This window comes from Littorina saxatilis, linkage group LG9 (genome assembly GCF_037325665.1).
Source record: "Littorina saxatilis isolate snail1 linkage group LG9, US_GU_Lsax_2.0, whole genome shotgun sequence".
Taxonomy (NCBI): Eukaryota; Metazoa; Mollusca; class Gastropoda; order Littorinimorpha; family Littorinidae; genus Littorina; species Littorina saxatilis.
In genome coordinates this window covers 7,580,970-7,600,455 of record NC_090253.1, presented here as the reverse complement: position 1 = coordinate 7,600,455, position 19,486 = coordinate 7,580,970, and the positions used below count along the sequence as shown (strand labels likewise).

The window sequence follows — 19,486 nt, the reverse complement described above, 5'->3', positions numbered from 1 at the left end:
ACACACACTGAATTAAAACATTTCTTATACCCTTTTTGTGAACTGTCGTCTTTCCTCTTCTTCCTTGTCTGCTTCTTTTCACTCAGCTATTTTTTGGAAGCATTGAAGCGACTACCAGAACAGTACTATTCTGAACTATAATTCGTCAGACCTGTACGACAACCACAGATTACAGACAAGTCGAGTCACTAGGACCTTTATCTTTTTTCTTATTCAATATTCCACACACTTGATTTTTTTAACGGTTTTTTTGTTGTTTTGTAGATGTTTTTTGTTGTTTTTCTTGTCTGGTTTTTTTTTAAGGGCATGAGGGGTTTGGCGGATGAACGAGTGATCTATAGTCAAACGTCAGTGGTACGACTTATACTGTGTTAACAAAAGGGTTCTTTGATACACACAGGACAACGGCGTTGACATTACTGGCAAGAAGTGGTTTACAGTCATTACATGCATGCAGCGTTGATATAAAGTCCATTTACAACACACCTACACACACACACACACACACACACACACACACACACACACACACACACACGTGCGCACACACGCACGCACGCACGCACGCGCGCACACACAGACATACACACACACACCAACACACACACACACACACACACACACAAACACACACACACACAGTTACTTACAATTTGCGTCACCCGTGACAAACACGATCGGCGCTGCAAATAAAGAAAATAAAAAATAAACGTTAAAGCCCCACTCCGCCTCACATGAAGTATACAGAACGGTGGAATCTTTCCGAAAATAAGCAATTCTAACCTTATTGAACACACTTGCAAATGCATTAAATGACACAGTTCGCTTGCTGGCTATTTAGCATGCGTAAACCATGCACACACCAGTTATCGTGGTTTATTCAACCCCTGAGCCGTCGTGGCCCCGTGTGACCCCCTTTCCTTTTTTTACATACGTGATGAATTTAGTCGTCAGTTTGTGGTTTCAATGCGACTCTGCATATATATCCAATAGCATGTTATTGTGTACCTCTGAATCAAAAATACAACAAATGATTGATTGTGCCACAAACAGAGTGACGGCATTTTCAAAGAAACTAGCGGTTATCGAAAAATTCGTCTGCTTGGGTAAGATGCAGCTCATTTGATGTGATAATATCCCTGTCGCGGAGGTACGTGTGTATGCGAGCAATACTCAATATACACAGACAAAGCAACAAACAGTATCAAATGGTTGAACTCTCAAAAAGCCAAAGTTGTATCGTTTTCGGTAGCCAACTTCACCGTCATCAATTCAAACGAGCTGCAAGTTGCATTCACCAGTCGACCCATTTAACCAATTTGCTTGATATACATCCGGGCTCCTTACTTTCAAACTTGTTAAACTTCGAACTGTACTGACTTTGTTTTGATGATAAAAGAATTATTTGGTGTTTTAACAATAAATGTCACACAATTTAAGCTGTCAATTTATCATTAAGATTTTAAAAGTTAGGTCTAGCACCATAACGAGGCTTCCGATTTTTGTGGGTAGAAATCCGTCTCTCCACGAAAAAATAAATTCTTTGAAAAATTCTCGTTCTTTATGGAGGGCACCTAGGGTGTTCTCTAGCGGTAATTTTTTTAACAAAAGGGTGTTTGTACTGTGTGTAAAAGCCTGACAGTGTTCATGGCCAGAAATTGAGGGTTTACGGGAGGCGGAGGGTGGTTTTAAGTCAAAAGAATGAACGAACGACTAATTGAAGAGCCGTAAAACTGAAGAAAACCAAACAGGCAAAAAAACACTCACATAAAAACACACAGATCTTCACACACACACACACACACACACACACACACACACACACACACACACACACACACACACACACACACACACATACACACACACACACACACATAAATACACACAGTGACCCAAAAGCAAACGAGCCAATAAAAGAGTCCTCACGGTTTATACAAGACTCCAATTTGTCTATAGTGAACTGGACAGTGTTGTTGGTGTCCGGAGCGGGGAAGGCCACAATGACGATAGTGAGCACTGGCTCCGTCAGGTCCGACAACACCACGCTCACTGTGTCGTTCGGGTTCTCGTAGCGCTTAAAAAAAACCCATCATCCATGGATTAAATTGTAATGTTAAAACTTAAAACTCGAGAAAAAAAGTACAATGAACGACGAATCGCTTTTACACTCCAACGAAAACTGATTATCTCGAAGCGCTTGAAAAACATCCCCCATGGATGATGTTATAACTTAAAATTCGAAAAAAGAACGACAAGAAGGGCAAAGCCCATACGACTCACATGCTTTACACATTTTTCCTACCAAAATACATGTGACCTTGACCCAAGGTCAAGGTCATCCAAGGTCATGCAACACAAAGCTGTTAATTCAAGACATAGGAAGTACAATGGTGCTTATTGGCTCTTTCTACCATGAGATATGGTCACTTTTAGTGGTTCACTACCTTATTTTGGTCACATTTCATAAGGGTCAAAGTGACCTTGACCTTGATCATATGTGACCAAATGTGTCTCATGATGAAAGCATAACATGTGCCCCACATAATTTTTAAGTTTGAAACAGTTATCTTCCATAGTTCAGGGTCAAGGTCACTTCAAAATATGTATACAATCCAACTTTGAAGAGCTCCTGTGACCTTGACCTTGAAGCAAGGTAAACCAAACTGGTATCAAAAGATGGGGCTTACTTTGCCCTATATATCATATATAGGTGAGGTATTGAATCTCAAAAACTTCAGAGAAAATTGGAAAAATGTGAAAAATAGCTGTTTTTTAGGCAACATTTATGGCCCCTGCGGCCTTGACCTTGAAGCAAGGTCAAGATGCTATGTATGTTTTTGGGGGCCTTGTCATCATACACCATCTTGCCAAATTTGGTACTGATAGACTGAATAGTGTCCAAGAAATATCCAACGTTAAAGTTTTCCGGACGGACGGACGGACGGACGTCCGGACGGACGGACGGACGGACGACTCGGGTGAGTACATAGACTCACTTTTGCTTCGCATGTGAGTCAAAAAACGACGAATCGCTTTTGCACTCCAACGAACCTGTTTATCTCGAAAAACAAAAGGGGGAAAAAAAAGCATCTATGGACACTTACAATTAGAAGAAAAAATACAACAATCGACGAACTGATTTTGCGCCCAAACAGAAACAAGTTAAACGGGATTTTCTTTTTGGGCTCAAACTTATAACGGTAAAAAAAGAAATAGCTTTGGCATTCAAAATGTGATTAACCCAGGACATAACAACACGTTGACAAAAACCTTAACGGCCCCAACAGCGGACAAACAAGCTACACGACGGGACAATCAACAACTGAACAAGAAAGAAATGTCGCCCTGACGTATCTAAAATGTGCCCAAGATGTTCGTACCAATGATCCGATCTCCCAGGTCAACTTTAGTGCAGACCTGCTAGTGACTTAACCCCCCTTCGTGTGTACACGCAAGCACAAGACAAAGTGCGCACGGAAAAGATCCTGTAACCCATGTCAGAGTTCGGTGGGTTACAAAAACACGAACATACCTGGCATGCCTCCCCCGAAATCGGCGTATGCTGCCTGAATGGCGGGGTAAAAACGGTCATACACGTAAACATCCACTCGTGCTAAAAATATGAGTGAACGTGGGAGTCTAAGCCCATGAACGAAGAAGAAGAAGAAGAAGAAATAAGAAGAAGAAGTACCAATGACAAGACAATTGTTTGGATGTTTTCACAACCACTAACCTTGACATTATTTGGCAGACCACCGCCGAACTTGAAGCGGATTTCCAAAACATCGACGTCGACAAGAGAAATCTGCAAGTCGAGAGCGACGAAGGGGAAGTTGGTGTCCGTGGTCTCTCTCAAGCCTAGGTCGATACGTGCCCGAAATCCAGGACTGCCCGAGTAGATTCCCGTGACTAAAGATGTCCCAGTTTGTATTGTGACGTCAAAGTCCTCAAATGTTCTTGAGTTGACTGGATCGCAATTTTCATCTATACAAAAACAAAAAAAACAAAAAAAAGACAGAACAGATTTAAGTGACAATATGAAAATAAATGAACACGTTTACTTTACTTTATTTGTATTTTGACCAAAATATCTCATTTGACACCGATCGAGACAGTCATTGTTTGACGAGACAGCGCTGGTACGTTCCACTTTCGCACTGGAGCTTGAAAGTAATGCATAAACGCAACGTCGGGTCAGAAAAAAATCTTCGTAAGTCTCGTCAAATAACAGATAGGTAAATGATTTTGTATTTATTTAGTTCATTCCACATGCAATATCCATTCCATATCACCTATATATTAAGACGATAAATAGCAAAGTATTTTTATCTTGCGCTTGATATTTCATCTGTATTCTTTTTAGATGTTTTCATTTTGCTTCATACTGTTCTATTGGTGAAAATTTAGTCCACTGGCTTCCAGTGGAAAGCTAGCAGCAAGAAGAGTCGCGCTTGGGAAAATAAAAACGTGTTGCAATGATTTAGATGAGGAATATACTTTACTTACTCTGAGAATCTTAAACAAAATTTTTGTTTGTTTGCTTAACGCCCAGCCGACCACGAAGGGCCATATCAGGGTGGTGCTGCTTTGACATATAACGTGCGTCACACACAAGACAGAAGTCGCAGCACAGGCTTCATGTCTCACCCAGTCACATTATTCTGACAGCGGACCAACCAGTCCTAGCACTAACCCCATAATGCCAGACGCCAGGCGGAGCAGCCACTAGATTGCCAATTTTAAAGTCTTAGGTATGACCCAGCCGGGATTCGAATCCACGACCTCCCGATCACGGGGCGGACGCCTTACCACTAGGCCAACCGTGCCGGTCTTAAACAAAATGAGGCAGAGCGTTGTTTTAGATCAACTAACCAAAGGGTATGAAAGTCGCTTGTTCAGTTCAATGCTTGTTATTCTCTCAAGTGCCAGGGGACAGGTTCCGTATAACTCTTGCTTACTCCATTATACATGACGTATGCATGTAGAGCGATTACTTCCCTTTGGTTATTTGACTACTTACCCTGGGCAAACGTATTCCCGATTAAGGAAGACGCCAGAAACAGCACCAGAACAGCAGCCGCGACCATCTTGCTCTGTGGATGATAAAGTTAGTCAGACATTCAGGTAAAAATAACACCTTAGTACACAGTGCTACCTGTGATTGTATACTCCTCCGATGAGAGGACACCTCCAATAAAAGGACACTTTACCTCCCCCTCCCCCCCGCCTCTATTGTCACTTATTTTGACCAAACGATACCTGAAGAAAAAAACCCATAAATACAAGACCCCTAGTGCAACGTTCTCCTTCAACCTAAAAATGTCATCAAGGCGCAGTCCATTCTTCTGTATACTTCTTCGGAAAAGCCACCTTTGGTGTACGGACATGTTCGCCTTGTTTCACGGGTGTCCTTTCGCCGAAGGTACCACCGTCCTACGCATGACAGCTGTTCGGTTGACCATCACGTGAAAATCTGACGTAGACCCTCATCCCGAGTCATTATCGGTTTGGTACAAATATTAGTTAAGAAACGTGGATGGAAGATGGAGCAACAAGACGGGGTTGTGTGTGTTTAGACACTTTCATGGGTGAGTGAAAAATAACATTATTTTTTTAAAGTAAGACTCGTCGATGATCTACTAACACAAAGACACTTTTGAATTATCAATAATAATGATAATAATAATAATGACAGCTTATATAGCGCAAACCACAGTAAACTAAGCTCTCCGTGCTTTACATATTAACTAGGAATAAAACCATACTATTTAAACATCAAATACATATACATTCTAACAAAATAACGTAACAATAAACTTACAGCAACACATTATTCTTACAAATTAAGACATGAGGACAATCGAGTAAACAGAAAAAAATCTTCAGTGACGTCATTTGCACGATTGAATAAACAGGAAGACAGGTTTTTTCCCGATAAGACAATGACGGCAATACGGGATATATGACGCGCTCTTAAAACAGACTTTCCAACTTACATGGGTTTTTTTCACGCTGTTTAATCTACGGTTTTACTAGTCTTGATTAACGCATTCACTCTCATTCTGTGAGTTCCAAAGATTGACGAAATGTATTAATTTTGCTTTTCGCGATGATTTTCTTTATTCGGAGAGAAAATCGGATGACTTACTGCGCAGTAAAGCATTCGTTCGTATGTTATTTTGTCACGGATGGGTGTGGCAGATACGATCAAGTGAGAAGAGGTACGCCCACTTGCATTACATACCCACACTTTCTTCCCAACTCCAGTCCCACCCCCCACCCCACAACGCCATCCCTTTCTCGTACAAAAGCATGGTGTAGTAAGTCATATCCAATTGCCCACAAACCGACATACCATGTTGTCAGTACATTGAACCTAGTTTCGTGATACTCATATTATTTTCCTCCGTTTGTGGGCAATGTCTCCTTTAGCACATATAGACTTAGACATACAGACCGACAGACCGACAGACATGAACAGACGAACAATCACAGACACAGCCAGACACACAGACATACACAACGACATACAAGCACGTACACGCAGAGACACTGACACACACACAGACACACACACACACAGACACACACAGACACACACACACACACACACACCATCCCCAACCCCAACCCCCACACACACGCTTTGTCACCCTCACTTAGCACGCATGCGCATAATCCTCGCCCCCCCCCCCCTCCATCCCCCGGTCGCAACACAGCAACAATAGATAAGGTTGATTTCAATGAAAGATATGGCGGGCATCGCGAGTATCTACACAGAAAGGGGAGGCAATAACAACTCTTTGGTTACTAAGACATGATCTGATTTCAAGACGTAGCGATAAAAAGTACGAACAAAATTCCTCACAATCTCACTTGAAACGTACTCGCTAATGCAAGAAACATCTAATACCCCCACCTAGAGGATTACCGTTAATCACGCTTTTATTTTCACGGGTAATCCACACGCTCAAAACAAGATAAAAAAAACCGTTTCTTGATAGCCCTGGATAGTAAATAGTCTACTAGTCTACTACTTTTCCACTATACTCGGTTCAAATTCCGTCGTACAGTCACGCAATTTGAAAAATACGGCTTTTCCGTATTTACAGATTAAGTTAAGATGAAATGACTCCATTGCACAAGCTAATAATTTCTGGTTTCAAAACATGTTGTTACGACATGGAGTGAACATTGGAAAAAGAATATACACATTTATAAAAAAAAAATAATTAAAAGAAATAAAAAGACAGGGGCGGATCAGTTCATTTTATGGGGGGGGGTTTCCAAAAGTATATTGTGAAGATATGGGTGTGAAGGCGCGAAGCGCCGAGCCGACGGCGCAAAGCGCCGAGCTTGCTAGGGGGGTCCGGGGGCATGCCCCCCCCGGAAAATTTTGAAAAAAAGGATGCAAAATGGTGCAATCTGGTGCATTCTGAGCATGATCATTACCAGTTTCAGGCAGCAGATTTTGTTACTGATTAATACCCCAAAAATTAAAATCCCCAACAACAACAACCCAAAAAACACAAAAAAAGATTTTTATTTTTTGGCTGGGGAGGGGGGGGGGTTCCGGAAACCCCAGAACCCCCCCCCCCCCTCGTCCGCCCCTGAAAGAGGAGGGGAGGGGGGAACTGGAGAGAATATTGACTTAAACATTAAATTCCTTGGCAAATTGAAGGAGTTGTTACGATGTTTAGTGTCGTGTCTTTGCACAATTCCTTCCGGGGGCGGGGACGTAGCTCAGTTGGTAGCGCGCTGGCTTTGTAGCCAGTTGGTCGCTATCAGCGTGGGTTCGATCCCCACGTTCGGCGAGAGATTTATTTCTCGGAGTCAACTTTGTGCAGACTCTCTTCGGTGTCCGAACACCCCCGTGTGCACACATGCGCACGAAAAAGATCCCACGTTTACAGCGAAAGTCTCAGGGCTTGGAAAACACGAAGACACGCATGCATCATCTCTCGTCTCTGATTATCATGATCGTATTTCGATACTTTGACGAGACAAACCCAATGCTGGTGTGTCGAAGAAGACAGCCACAGCGGGCTTGTTCGAATCAAAGTATAACACAATATCTTCAACGTATTACCAATACCTGTCCCAATATAGACCAGTTGGTCTAAGAGGACGTTAAACCCAAATAGTCAGTCAATTCCTTCCGCACAGTACCAGAGTTACCAGCATTTAGTTTAAAATGATCCAACAAGAGTTTTGTGTAACCGCTCTTGAATGTTTTCTTTTTTTTCAAGTGAGTGAATAGTGAATTTTAACACCGAGCTGGTTTTCACAACAACGTTTTGTTCCTCTATAATCGACAAGGTCAAGTGTAAGTGTAATAAGTGTAATAAAAAAATAGAAATAAACAATTTTTTAAAAAATAACGAAAACACGGCGAACGGAACAGACGATCGGCGATCGCTGGCTAACAGTGGATATGTCATAGTTAGAAGTGTTAAGGACAGAAACTGCATCTTTATGTCCTGTTTTAAAGGAAAATTAACAAAAGATAATAAGTGATGTTATTGTTAACCTGAAGAGTTTGTAATTGAAGGCACAGTAAGCCTCCCGTAAACCATCACAGATACTGTCAGGCTTTTACACACAGTACAAACACCCTTTCATTTAAACACATCCTAGATGCCCTACGTAAAGACCGAGCCGTTTTTAAAGAATTAATTTTGCGGATTGTCTCTCGGACAATCGGACCGTGGTGCGTTTTGGCGCTAGACCTAACTTTTAAAATCTAAATAATAAATTGACAGCTTGTTACACAAACATTCTTAAATCATAAAAGAATTCTTTTTTCATCAAGACAAGATCAATACAAGTCGAAGTCTTAAAAGTTTGAAAAAAGAAACGCCCGGAAGCAAGGTCACGCAAGGTCGTGGTTCTCGTAGCAGACGACGGTTTATGCCTATCGCCAGTTCCTCGGAACAGTCAAAAGCCATCGCTAGAGTTCTTGTGAACCACAGCCGTTTGTTTCGTGCATAGTGAGAGGTACATAATAACGTGCTATTGCAGATAAGCTCACATCGAGTCGCATTCAAATTACTAACTGACGACTACATTTGAAAAAGGGAAACTGGATCACACGGGTTCACGATGGCTCAGGGGTAAGATAAACCACGCAAAAATAAATTCTTTGAAAATTGCTCGCTCTTTACGGAGGGCACCTAGAATGTTCTCAAGCGGTGAGTGTTTAAATTAAAGGGTGTGTGTACTGCGTGTAAAAACCTGACAGTATCTGTGATGGTTTACGGGAGGCTTACTGTGCCTTTAAGCTACGCTAGGTAGACATGCATTTGGTTTAGAATGTGTGGTGGGGATAAAAGCCACGTGCAGTGTTTTGTAGTAGATGGTTTGTACTACACAGTTCGGGTGCTATGGATTATGTACGGCCCATACTTATTAAACAAGGATTCAACGTAAAAAGTATCGGTCGTGCACGACCCACGCTATCCAACTAAGGATACAAATATTACCGCGTCTTTGCAGAGTATGGGTCGTACACGACCAACGTCGTCCACATAGGGACTTCTTCTTCTTCTGCGTTCGTGGGCTGAAACTCCCATGTACACTCGTGTTTTTACACGAGTGGAATTTTACGTGTATGACCGTTTTTACCCCGCCATTTAGGCAGCCACACGCCGCTTTCGGAGGAAGCATGCTGGGTATTTTCGTGTTTCCATAACCCACCGAACTCTGACATGGATTACAGGATCTTTTCCGTGCGCACTTGGTCTTGTGGTTGCGTGTACACACGAAGGGGGATAAGTCACTAGCAGGTCTGCACACAAGTTGACCTGGGAGATCGGAAAAATCTCCACTCTTAACCCACCAGGCGGCAGCGGCCGGGTCCACATAGGGACACAAACCATCACGTTCCTGTTTACAGTTCCTATGGGTCATCCAAGACCCACATCATCCGGATTGGGAAGTTCGAATTACGTCATCGTTCATTTGATAATCTTTTGAAAAAGAGATCAGTTAGACGGTCCTGTTTCGTCTGAGGATTACATACAGTCTCAATCAAAACCTCCCAATAGTTTCAGAGATACTACCCAAGAAGCACGGTGAAGGTTCGTTACACTTCTGTAGCAATAAGGCCAACAACAAAAAATAGTCTGTTTACGGTAACCCGACCGACCCTATTTTTTTCGCGCGACCCTAGACTTTTTTGGGGCATTTGGGGAAATATTTGCAAAATAACGTAAAAATATGGGTTTTTTGGGAAAAAAAAAAATCCCGACCTACCGACCCTATTTTTGGGGCCTATGTTACCGTAAACAGACCTTCTTTTTTTTGGCCTAAGGCCCGATGACTAAAATAGGGCGATGAGAGACAATCAAATAAGATATCCCGAATGACACCTCGTGACTATCACAATAGCAATATACCCCCCTCCCCCTCCTCTCCACCACCCTACTTAAATGTAGGATTAGAGTAGGGTAGCATGATAAGAAACAAAAGCAGGCTCGTTTAACATGGTTTATTTGATGATTTTTTTGTTGTTTTTGTTTTTTTGTCCGTGCGCGTTTCAGTTGCCGTGGGTATATGTGAACTGTAATTTGTAATAGAGTGTTAAGAACAGTGTAATAGTCGCCAGAAAGAAGATAGGATTTGTCGCGTTCTCTTATTCAACATTTTTGTTTTGTCTTGCCTTATGGCAATAATGCGGAAAGAAAATACCCCCCCCTCCCCCCCCCCCCCAAAAAAAAAAAAAAAAAAAAGTCGCGTAAGGCGAAATTACTACATTTAGTCAAGCTGTGGAACTCACAGAATGAAACTGAACGTAGTCCGCCGCTAGTGCAAAAGGCAGTGAAAGTGACGAGCCTGTTTGGCGCGGTAGCGGTTGCGCTGTGCTTCATAGCACGCTTTACTGTACCTCTCTTCGTTTTAACTTTCTGAGCGTATTTTTAATCCAAACATATCATATCTATATGGTTTTGGAATCAGGAACCAACAAGGAATAAGATGAAGTAGTTTTTAAAACGATTTCGGAAATTTAATTTTAATCATAAGTTTTATATTTTTAATTTTCAGAGCTTGTTTTTAATCCAAATATAACATATTTATATGGTTTTGGAATCAGAAAATGATGAAGAATAAAATGAACGTAAATTTGTATCGTTTTATAAAAAAAAATAATTTTAATTACAATTTTCAGATTTTTAATGACCAAAGTCATTAATTAATTAAGCCACCAAGCTGAAATGCAATACTGAAGTCCGGTCTTCGTCGAAGATTGCTTGGCCAACATTTCAATCAATTTGATTGAAAAAATGAGGGTGTGACAGTGCTGCCTCAACTTTTACAAAAAGCCGGATATGACGTCATCAAAGACATTTATCGAAAATATGAAAAAACGTCCGGGGATATCATACCCAGGAACTATCTTGTCAAATTTCATAAAGATCGGTCCAGTAGTTTACTCTGAATCGCTCTACACACACACACGCACACACACACATACACACACACATGCTCCACGACCCTCGTCTCGATTCAACCCTCTACGTTAAAACATTTAGTCAAAACTTGACTAAATGTAAAAAAAAAAAGAGGTAGGAATAAGTTATTCTGGGTGTCTTTATTCGTGTGTCTGTGTCTTAATGCGTGGAGCTAACTCTAGCCGGATTATAATCCAGGCACCTTTCCATTACAATAAAAGTCAGAAGGTTAGACTGATCATCGCTGCGTGCGTTTAAACCCAGCTGACAAGAGGAACAAAATACTAACACCTCTTACGACACCTGCCGTGGTCTTCTATAATTCTAGTATTACATACATCGCACAATGCAATATGACTTGCACTTATAGTACGGTTGCTAGAAGCGCTGACCAACAAGTGTTCAGATATTTTTCTAATTGTCGTTTCTATATAGTAAAATATGTGCTGAAAACAGTCAGCTATCGCACCATCAAGAAATCGGTTCCCTAGTACCCCTTTAAGGCTCTGGAACCACCCCGGGTGGCAATATCGGGTCGCAACAAAGAGTGTTCCCCATAGCCGGAAAGAGCCTCAACCGTGAAAGATAGAAAGAAAGGTATTGAACAAAAAAGACGCACAACACCAATGTGAACCATTTGTGTTATCATACTTATATTAAAATATTGATGACCATGGAATAAATGGGTTATTTTTAGATTTCTGACAAAAAATCGCGAAAAACATGACAAATTGTCTTTTTTATAGCCCAAACTATAAAAGATTTAAAGACAAGTATTGAACACAAAAGATAGCAATGGATAATGGCAACAACATTTGCTCTCATTGTTGTACAAAATTGTTGATTGTTGTTTAATACTTTTCCGTTTTTGTGGATTTCACAAAGCATACCAATTAAACGGCAGTCCAGGTAACTCGTCCGAATTTTTGCGGCTAAGAGCCTCAACATTTGAAGATAGAAAGACTATCATTGAACAAAAACTATGGTAAACACTAATGTTAATAACTTTTGATCTCACACTGATATTGAAATATTGATGACCATGGAACTAATGGGCTATTTTCAGATTTGTGGGTACAAAATCGCCCAAAACATGACAAATTGTCTTTTTTCTAGCCTAAACTATGAAAGATTTAAAGACAAGTATTGAATATAAAAGATTGAACGGGATAATAGCAACAACATTTGCACTCATTGTTGTACAAAATTGTTGATTGTTCTTGAATATTTTCCGTTTTTGTGGATTTCACAAAGCGTACCGATTAATCGGCAACCCGTGTCAATCATCCGAATTATTTCATGCTGCGCCAAAACGATTGAAAATGGATGGAATATTAGTGTTTGAAGACAAAAGGCGCACATTGTCATGTTAAGCATATCTTGTTACACCGTATACACATCAAAATCGTGATAGCTCTTGGTTTGAATGTTACAATGTTTGATTTTGTGCAAGTTACACACATTGATACTGACAAAATGTAATGATATTCCAGGACAATATATCCAGCTCGCTCTTTGGGTCCCCAAAACACTGTACATGGTGAGTCCCATTGTGGTGCCAAAGTAGAAAATAATTATATTCACTTTAGCGATAGTCCGCAGTAGACGACATCAAATGACACAGACTGTAACGATAACTCAAAACTCGTCATCGCTTTCAGCAAACGCGTCAAAGTCAACCTCCTCATCTTCTTCCTCGTCTTCCTCGTCATCCTCTTCTTCACAACCACCATCTGCCAGAAGATCGATCAGCGACACAGGTAGGATGGGCTTGAGGCACCACACGGGTTCCAGGACTCCGTCTGCATTTTTCGTCCATCCCTGCCCCTGGTCGTAGGGTTTGGGCCTCTCCAGAATGCCTTCATGAGCACGCTTGTACAGGGCAACGCGGTGGTTTACTCGCTGAATGTGCGGCATCAGAGCAGATTGGCAGGGAGGCATGCGGGCTAGATCGACCTTACACTTGGACGTGAGTTTCTCGTTGTCTCCCACCATCTTGCGGAGTAGCTTTCCACGAACGACTGGTGCAGTCCTCTCCGCTGTACACATAGAACCCAAGAAGAGTGGCACAGTAGTCATGCCCCAGGGACTCTGCAAGCTCAGAGAGGTTGATCAGTTGCCGATGTTTTCCTGATCCCGTATACAGTCAACTTGATGGCTTCAGCGTGGTAGAGAAGAATGACAAAAGATGTCCGTGTCCGGGGTTCTGACCACAGCATTCTTGTATCCCAGCACTGCGGCATGATGGATGTACAGCACCACCCTGGTGTCAGCCTCTTCCTGGTTGCTGTAGATATTGGGAACCTCATGCACCCCTACCTGAAAACACAATGGCCATTAGAACATTTAGATTGGAGTCTAAACTGGAAAATATATGAAGACTCCAATCTAAATGTTCTAATGGCCATTGTGTTTTCAGGTAGAGGTGCATGAGGTTCCCAATATCTACCACGCTGAAGCCATCAAGTTGACTGTATACCTGGATACGGGGTCAGGAAAACATCGGCAACTGATCAACCTCTCTGAGCTTGCAGAGTCCCTGGGGCATGACTACTGTGCCACTCTTCTTGGGTTCTATGTGTACAGCGGAGAGGACTGCACCAGTGCATTCAAAGGAAAGGGGAAGGTGGGGCCCCTTAAGAAACTGGAGAAGAACCCCAAGTTTCACACGGCATTCAGGCAGCTTGGTGACGACTGGGATGTCAAACTTCGGGTGGTGAAGCAGTTGGAAGAGTTTACGTGCCTGATGTACAATTACAGTCGTGAGAAATCAGTTGATGTCGTTCATGGAAAGCTACTCCGCAAGATGGTGGGAGACAACGAGAAACTCACGTCCAAGTGTAAGGTCGATCTAGCCCGCATGCCTCCCTGCCAATCTGCTCTGATGCCGCACATTCAGCGAGTAAACCACCGCGTTGCCCTGTACAAGCGTGCTCATGAAGGCATTCGGGAGAGGCCCAAACCCTACGACCAGGGGGAGGGATGGACGAAAAATGCAGACGGAGTCCTGGAACCCGTGTGGTGCCTCAAGCCCATCCTACCTGTGTCGCTGATCGATCTTCTGGCAGATGGTGGTTGTGAAGAAGAGGATGACGAGGAAGAAGATGAGGAGGTTGACTTTGACGCGTTTGCTGAAAGCGATGACGAGTTTTGAGTTATCATTACAGTCTGTGTCATTTGATGTCGTCTACTGCGGACTATCGCTAAAGTGAATATAATTATTTTCTACTTTGGCACCACAATGGGACTCACCATGTACAGTGTTTTGGGGACCCAAAGAGCGTGCTGGATATATTGTCCTGGAATATCATTACATTTTGTCAGTATCAATGTGTGTAACTTGCACAAAATCAAACATTGTAACATTCAAACCAAGAGCTATCACGATTTTGATGTGTATACGGTGTAACAAGATATGCTTAACATGACAATGTGCGCCTTTTGTCTTCAAACACTAATATTCCATCCATTTTCAATCGTTTTGGCGCAGCATGAAATAATTCGGATGATTGACACGGGTTGCCGATTAATCGGTACGCTTTGTGAAATCCACAAAAACGGAAAATATTCAAGAACAATCAACAATTTTGTACAACAATGAGTGCAAATGTTGTTGCTATTATCCCGTTCAATCTTTTATATTCAATACTTGTCTTTAAATCTTTCATAGTTTAGGCTAGAAAAAAGACAATTTGTCATGTTTTGGGCGATTTTGTACCCACAAATCTGAAAATAGCCCATTAATTCCATGGTCATCAATATTTCAATATCAGTGTGAGATCAAAAGTTATTAACATTAGTGTTTACCATAGTTTTTGTTCAATGATAGTCTTTCTATCTTCAAATGTTGAGGCTCTTAGCCGCAAAAATTCGGACGAGTTACCTGGACTGCCGTTTAATTGGTATGCTTTGTGAAATCCACAAAAACGGAAAAGTATTAAAAAACAATCAACAATTTTGTACAACAATGAGAGCAAATATTGTTGCCATTATCCATTGCTATCTTTTGTGTTCAATACTTGTCTTTAAATCTTTCATAGTTTGGGCTATAAAAAAGACAATTTGTCATGTTTTTCGCGATTTTTTGTCAGAAATCTAAAAATAACCCATTTATTCCATGGTCATCAATATTTTAATATAAGTATGATAACACAAATGGTTCACATTGGTGTTGTGCGTCTTTTTTGTTCAATACCTTTCTTTCTATCTTTCACGGTTGAGGCTCTTTCCGGCTATGGGGAACACTCTTTGTTGCGACCCGATATTGCCACCCGGGGTGGTTCCAGAGCCTTAAAGGGGTACTAGGGAACCGATTTCTTGATGGTGCGATAGCTGACCGTTTTCAGCACATATTTTACTATCTAGAAACGACAATTAGAAAAATATCTGAACACTTGTTGGTCAGAGCTTCTAGCCACTAAACTATTACTGTACAACAAATATACACTGAACAATACCTGGAGGATATTATTTACACGTCTGCTTCGTGGAAGGTAAGTATAAGCTTGTCTCGGTAATAATGACCAAAAGAAATGACACTAATCTTTGACCCCATTATGGAACCGCCTGAAAACTTATACTAGGGAAAGAACGCCAGGCATTTTAAAATCATGTCCCTTCTCTAAACAAGCTACAAGGTACAACAACCTCTTTGCCACACAGACAGATGCACCAAATACCATATCGTTCCTACAAAAAAATAAAGAATTACAATCTAATAATAGAAAAAGAACAGAAAATTATATGTGAAACTTTTCCGTCTACACTTTCGGTTACATTACTAACAAAACAATAAGTAACAAAAGTATTGATGTCCGCCTAAATAACAATGTTACTGCCACCCTCTTAAACGTTTCATACTGTCTGACAGCTGCTTTGTTCAGACAGGAATCTCCTGAATTTTAAACTTTTCTCTTGAGTGTCTGCTACTTTTATTCAAGTAAAAATAGTGCATGACGTTATTGTCAAATCCTTTATTGAAAACAGTTATTATTTAAAGTACCTTGAAAAGTCCAGTAATAGGTACTTATCTTTTTACATTTAGCCAGTTTTGCCTTTCAAATGTTTCCGTTCAGTCTGACAGGATACATCTTTATTTTTAAAACCCTTTCTTGCATGTCGCACAAGAGATTAACTTCTGTCTCAAATGACATGATTTCGTGTGTAATTAACGACATGTGTTAGCACAAAGTTAAAGGACAATGCCTCAAAGACTTACTGAAATGTACCGTTTATTTTAATCTCATTACCCCCTAAAATGGCTTTGAACTCGCTTACTCCGTTCAGCGTCTTTGTTGGACGAGGTGAACAAAACTGACTGTTTTGGGTATAAGTGTAATTTTTCTTTTCACTTACATGCAAAACTTATTCCGTTTTAAATGTTCCGACTTTTTTTGTATAATCTTGCTTTAGTACATTTGATTGTTCAAGGCTGTTTGTGTTGTTTATTCCACCGTATAGACGCTATCTGTTATCAAATCAGTCTGTTTCCTGGATATGGTAGAGGAATTTAAGGCCTCTCTGTTCATATAACTGGTTATAAACATACACGGCATCATATCAAAGATCTGCAGTCAAACAAATCTGCAGACTTGTTTTTCTTTTCTATGTTGGATTAGTAAAGATACTCAAAATGTGCTCAAAATGAAAGCAAATAGATGTTTGCAAAGTATGTCCCATGTTTGCATTGTTCGCCGAGACCATGCAATTCGACCCGTCTCGTTTTACGGGTCTCGGCTAACCAACCATAGTAGTCTTGGTGATAACGTTACTCACCCCGGGGTTTCCTGTGTTGACCTTTAGTTTCAGGCCGAGAGATGATGTTTCGATACCGCTTACCGCGACTTAGTTGTTTCTTAATTAGTTCTGACAGGACTTTTCAGAGTGAAAACTTGCCATAAATGTTCTATTCTTTCTTGTTGACCTTTCGCGTGTGTCGTAGCTATATCTCCTTGGGTTGCACGGGTGATGCATGAACTGTAATATCTTTCTTGAAACTGGTGTAATATGATATTTCGCACATCCTCCGTAAAGTTTAAGAAAACTGCAACATGAATGCTGTGATGCGGTTGTGAGAATGTGTGAAGGATTACCATTCTTCAGAAAAACACTTGTACAAAAATAGTTTCAAAGAAAACCTGCATGTTAAACAGGTCATTTGCATTTCCCCTTGATGCTGATGCATCACGTTTGATATACTGTGTATATGTTACATCGGAGAACATGGGTGGCATCCTCACACCTTTATATGGTAAAGGGCGTGTCTGTGATCATGAAAATACCGAGTATTCACACACACACACACACACACACACACACACACACACACACACACACACACACACACACACACACACGCACACACATACCCACACACCCACACACACACACATATACGCACACACATACACACACACGCACACACACACACACACGAACGCACGCACGCATGCACACACACACACACACACACACACACACACACACACACACACACACACACATATATATCTATATCTATATATATAAAAGAGATGAAAACGAGCAAAGACACAAACACACAAAGAGAGAGAGTGCGAGAGAGAGAGAGCGAGATAGAGAGAGAGAGAGAGAGAGAGAGAGAGAGAGAGAGAGAGAGAGAGAGAGAGAGAGAGAGAGAGAGAGCGAGATAGAGAGAGAGAGAGAGAGAGAGAGAGAGAGAGAGAGAGAGAGAGAGAGAGAGAGAGAGAGAGCGAGATAGAGAGAGAGAGAGAGCGAGATAGAGAGAGAGAGAGAGAGAGAGAGCGAGATAGAGAGAGTGAGAGAGAGAGAGCGAGATAGAGAGAGAGAGAGAGAGAGAGAGAGAGAGAGTGCGAGAGAGAGAGAGCGAGATAGAGAGAGAGAGAGAGAGAGAGAGAGAGAGAGAGAGAGAGAGAGAGAGAGAGAGAGAGAGAGAAATAGGGAGAGTAATCTGGGAGGTTTTAATCATTGGAATGAATGGAACATAACGCTTGTTCGCCTTTGTGGTTGCCTGTTTAACATACTGGGCTGGCAGAGTTCTGCTTCTTTTAGTTGCAAGCCAGACAACGGGTGGGAATATGGTCTCGGCAAAGAAATTACAATGCAGGGTTTGGTCTCGGTGAAAGAGAGACAGAGAGCACGAGAGAATCTATGGCCAAAGTGATCCGGGTTCGATTCCCGGCAAGGGCGGTCTATTTTTTTTTAATTCTTGTTTACTATTGTTTATTATGAACGTTTTAATGTTTTATTTTACTCTAATAATTTTTTTTATTGTGTAAAATAAGTTAAAACATTTTTTTTTTTTTTTAAATCCACGTGCACAAGACAAAAACTTTCATACTGGGGGAGCGAGCCAGTCTGAAGAGTACTCGGGTCCAGCGCCAGCGTTTTTTATTACTTGTGCTTCTATCTTTATAAGACCAAACATTATTATTTGTGTTCTAACCTTTATAACAAATCAAGACGTCATTAATTGCCCTTTAATTAATGATAAAATCCAGACATTATTACTTTTGCTTCTACCTTTATAAGACCAAACATTATTATTTGCGCTTGAACATTTATAAAAATCCAGACATTATCAAAAGCGCTGTAAAATGATAAATCCAGATAGTAGTTCTTTCTCTTACATTATTTTAAAAAGCACTTTCGCTTAAATATTAAAATATCCGGTCTTTACTGCGTGGATGTAGTTTAACGTTTACAACATTTGTTCAATTAATTACCAGTGCATGTAATGACACAATGATCTACTTTAATATTGCTATACGTTTTCTGGTATTTTTTTTCGGTTTTTTTTTCGTTCATGGGCTGAAACTCCCACGGCTTTTGCGTGTATGACCGTTATTACCCTGCCATTTAGGCAGCCATACGCCGCTTTCGGAGGAAGCATCCTGGGTATTTTTGTGTTTCTATAACCCACCGAACTCTGACATGGATTACAGGATCTTTTTCGTGCGCACTTGGTCTTGTGCTTGCGTGTACACACGGGGGTGTTCGGACACCGAGGAGAGTCTGCACACAAAGTTGACTCT

At 41.2% G+C, this 19,486-nt stretch overlaps 1 protein-coding gene across 1 annotated transcript in view; it reads right to left on the bottom strand.

Moving 5' to 3' along the window:
• Positions 1 to 19,486, bottom strand: part of LOC138975179 (uncharacterized) — a 31,970-nt gene that overhangs the window by 10,913 nt on the left and 1,571 nt on the right. The window contains exons 2-5 of the mRNA XM_070347837.1: positions 5,024 to 5,096; positions 3,737 to 3,987; positions 1,930 to 2,077; positions 651 to 683 (exon numbers count right to left, since the gene is read on the bottom strand). Of these exons, the coding sequence (XP_070203938.1) occupies positions 651 to 683; positions 1,930 to 2,077; positions 3,737 to 3,987; positions 5,024 to 5,090 (499 nt within the window). The 5' untranslated portion in view covers positions 5,091 to 5,096. The remainder of the gene's footprint in view (positions 1 to 650; positions 684 to 1,929; positions 2,078 to 3,736; positions 3,988 to 5,023; positions 5,097 to 19,486) is intronic.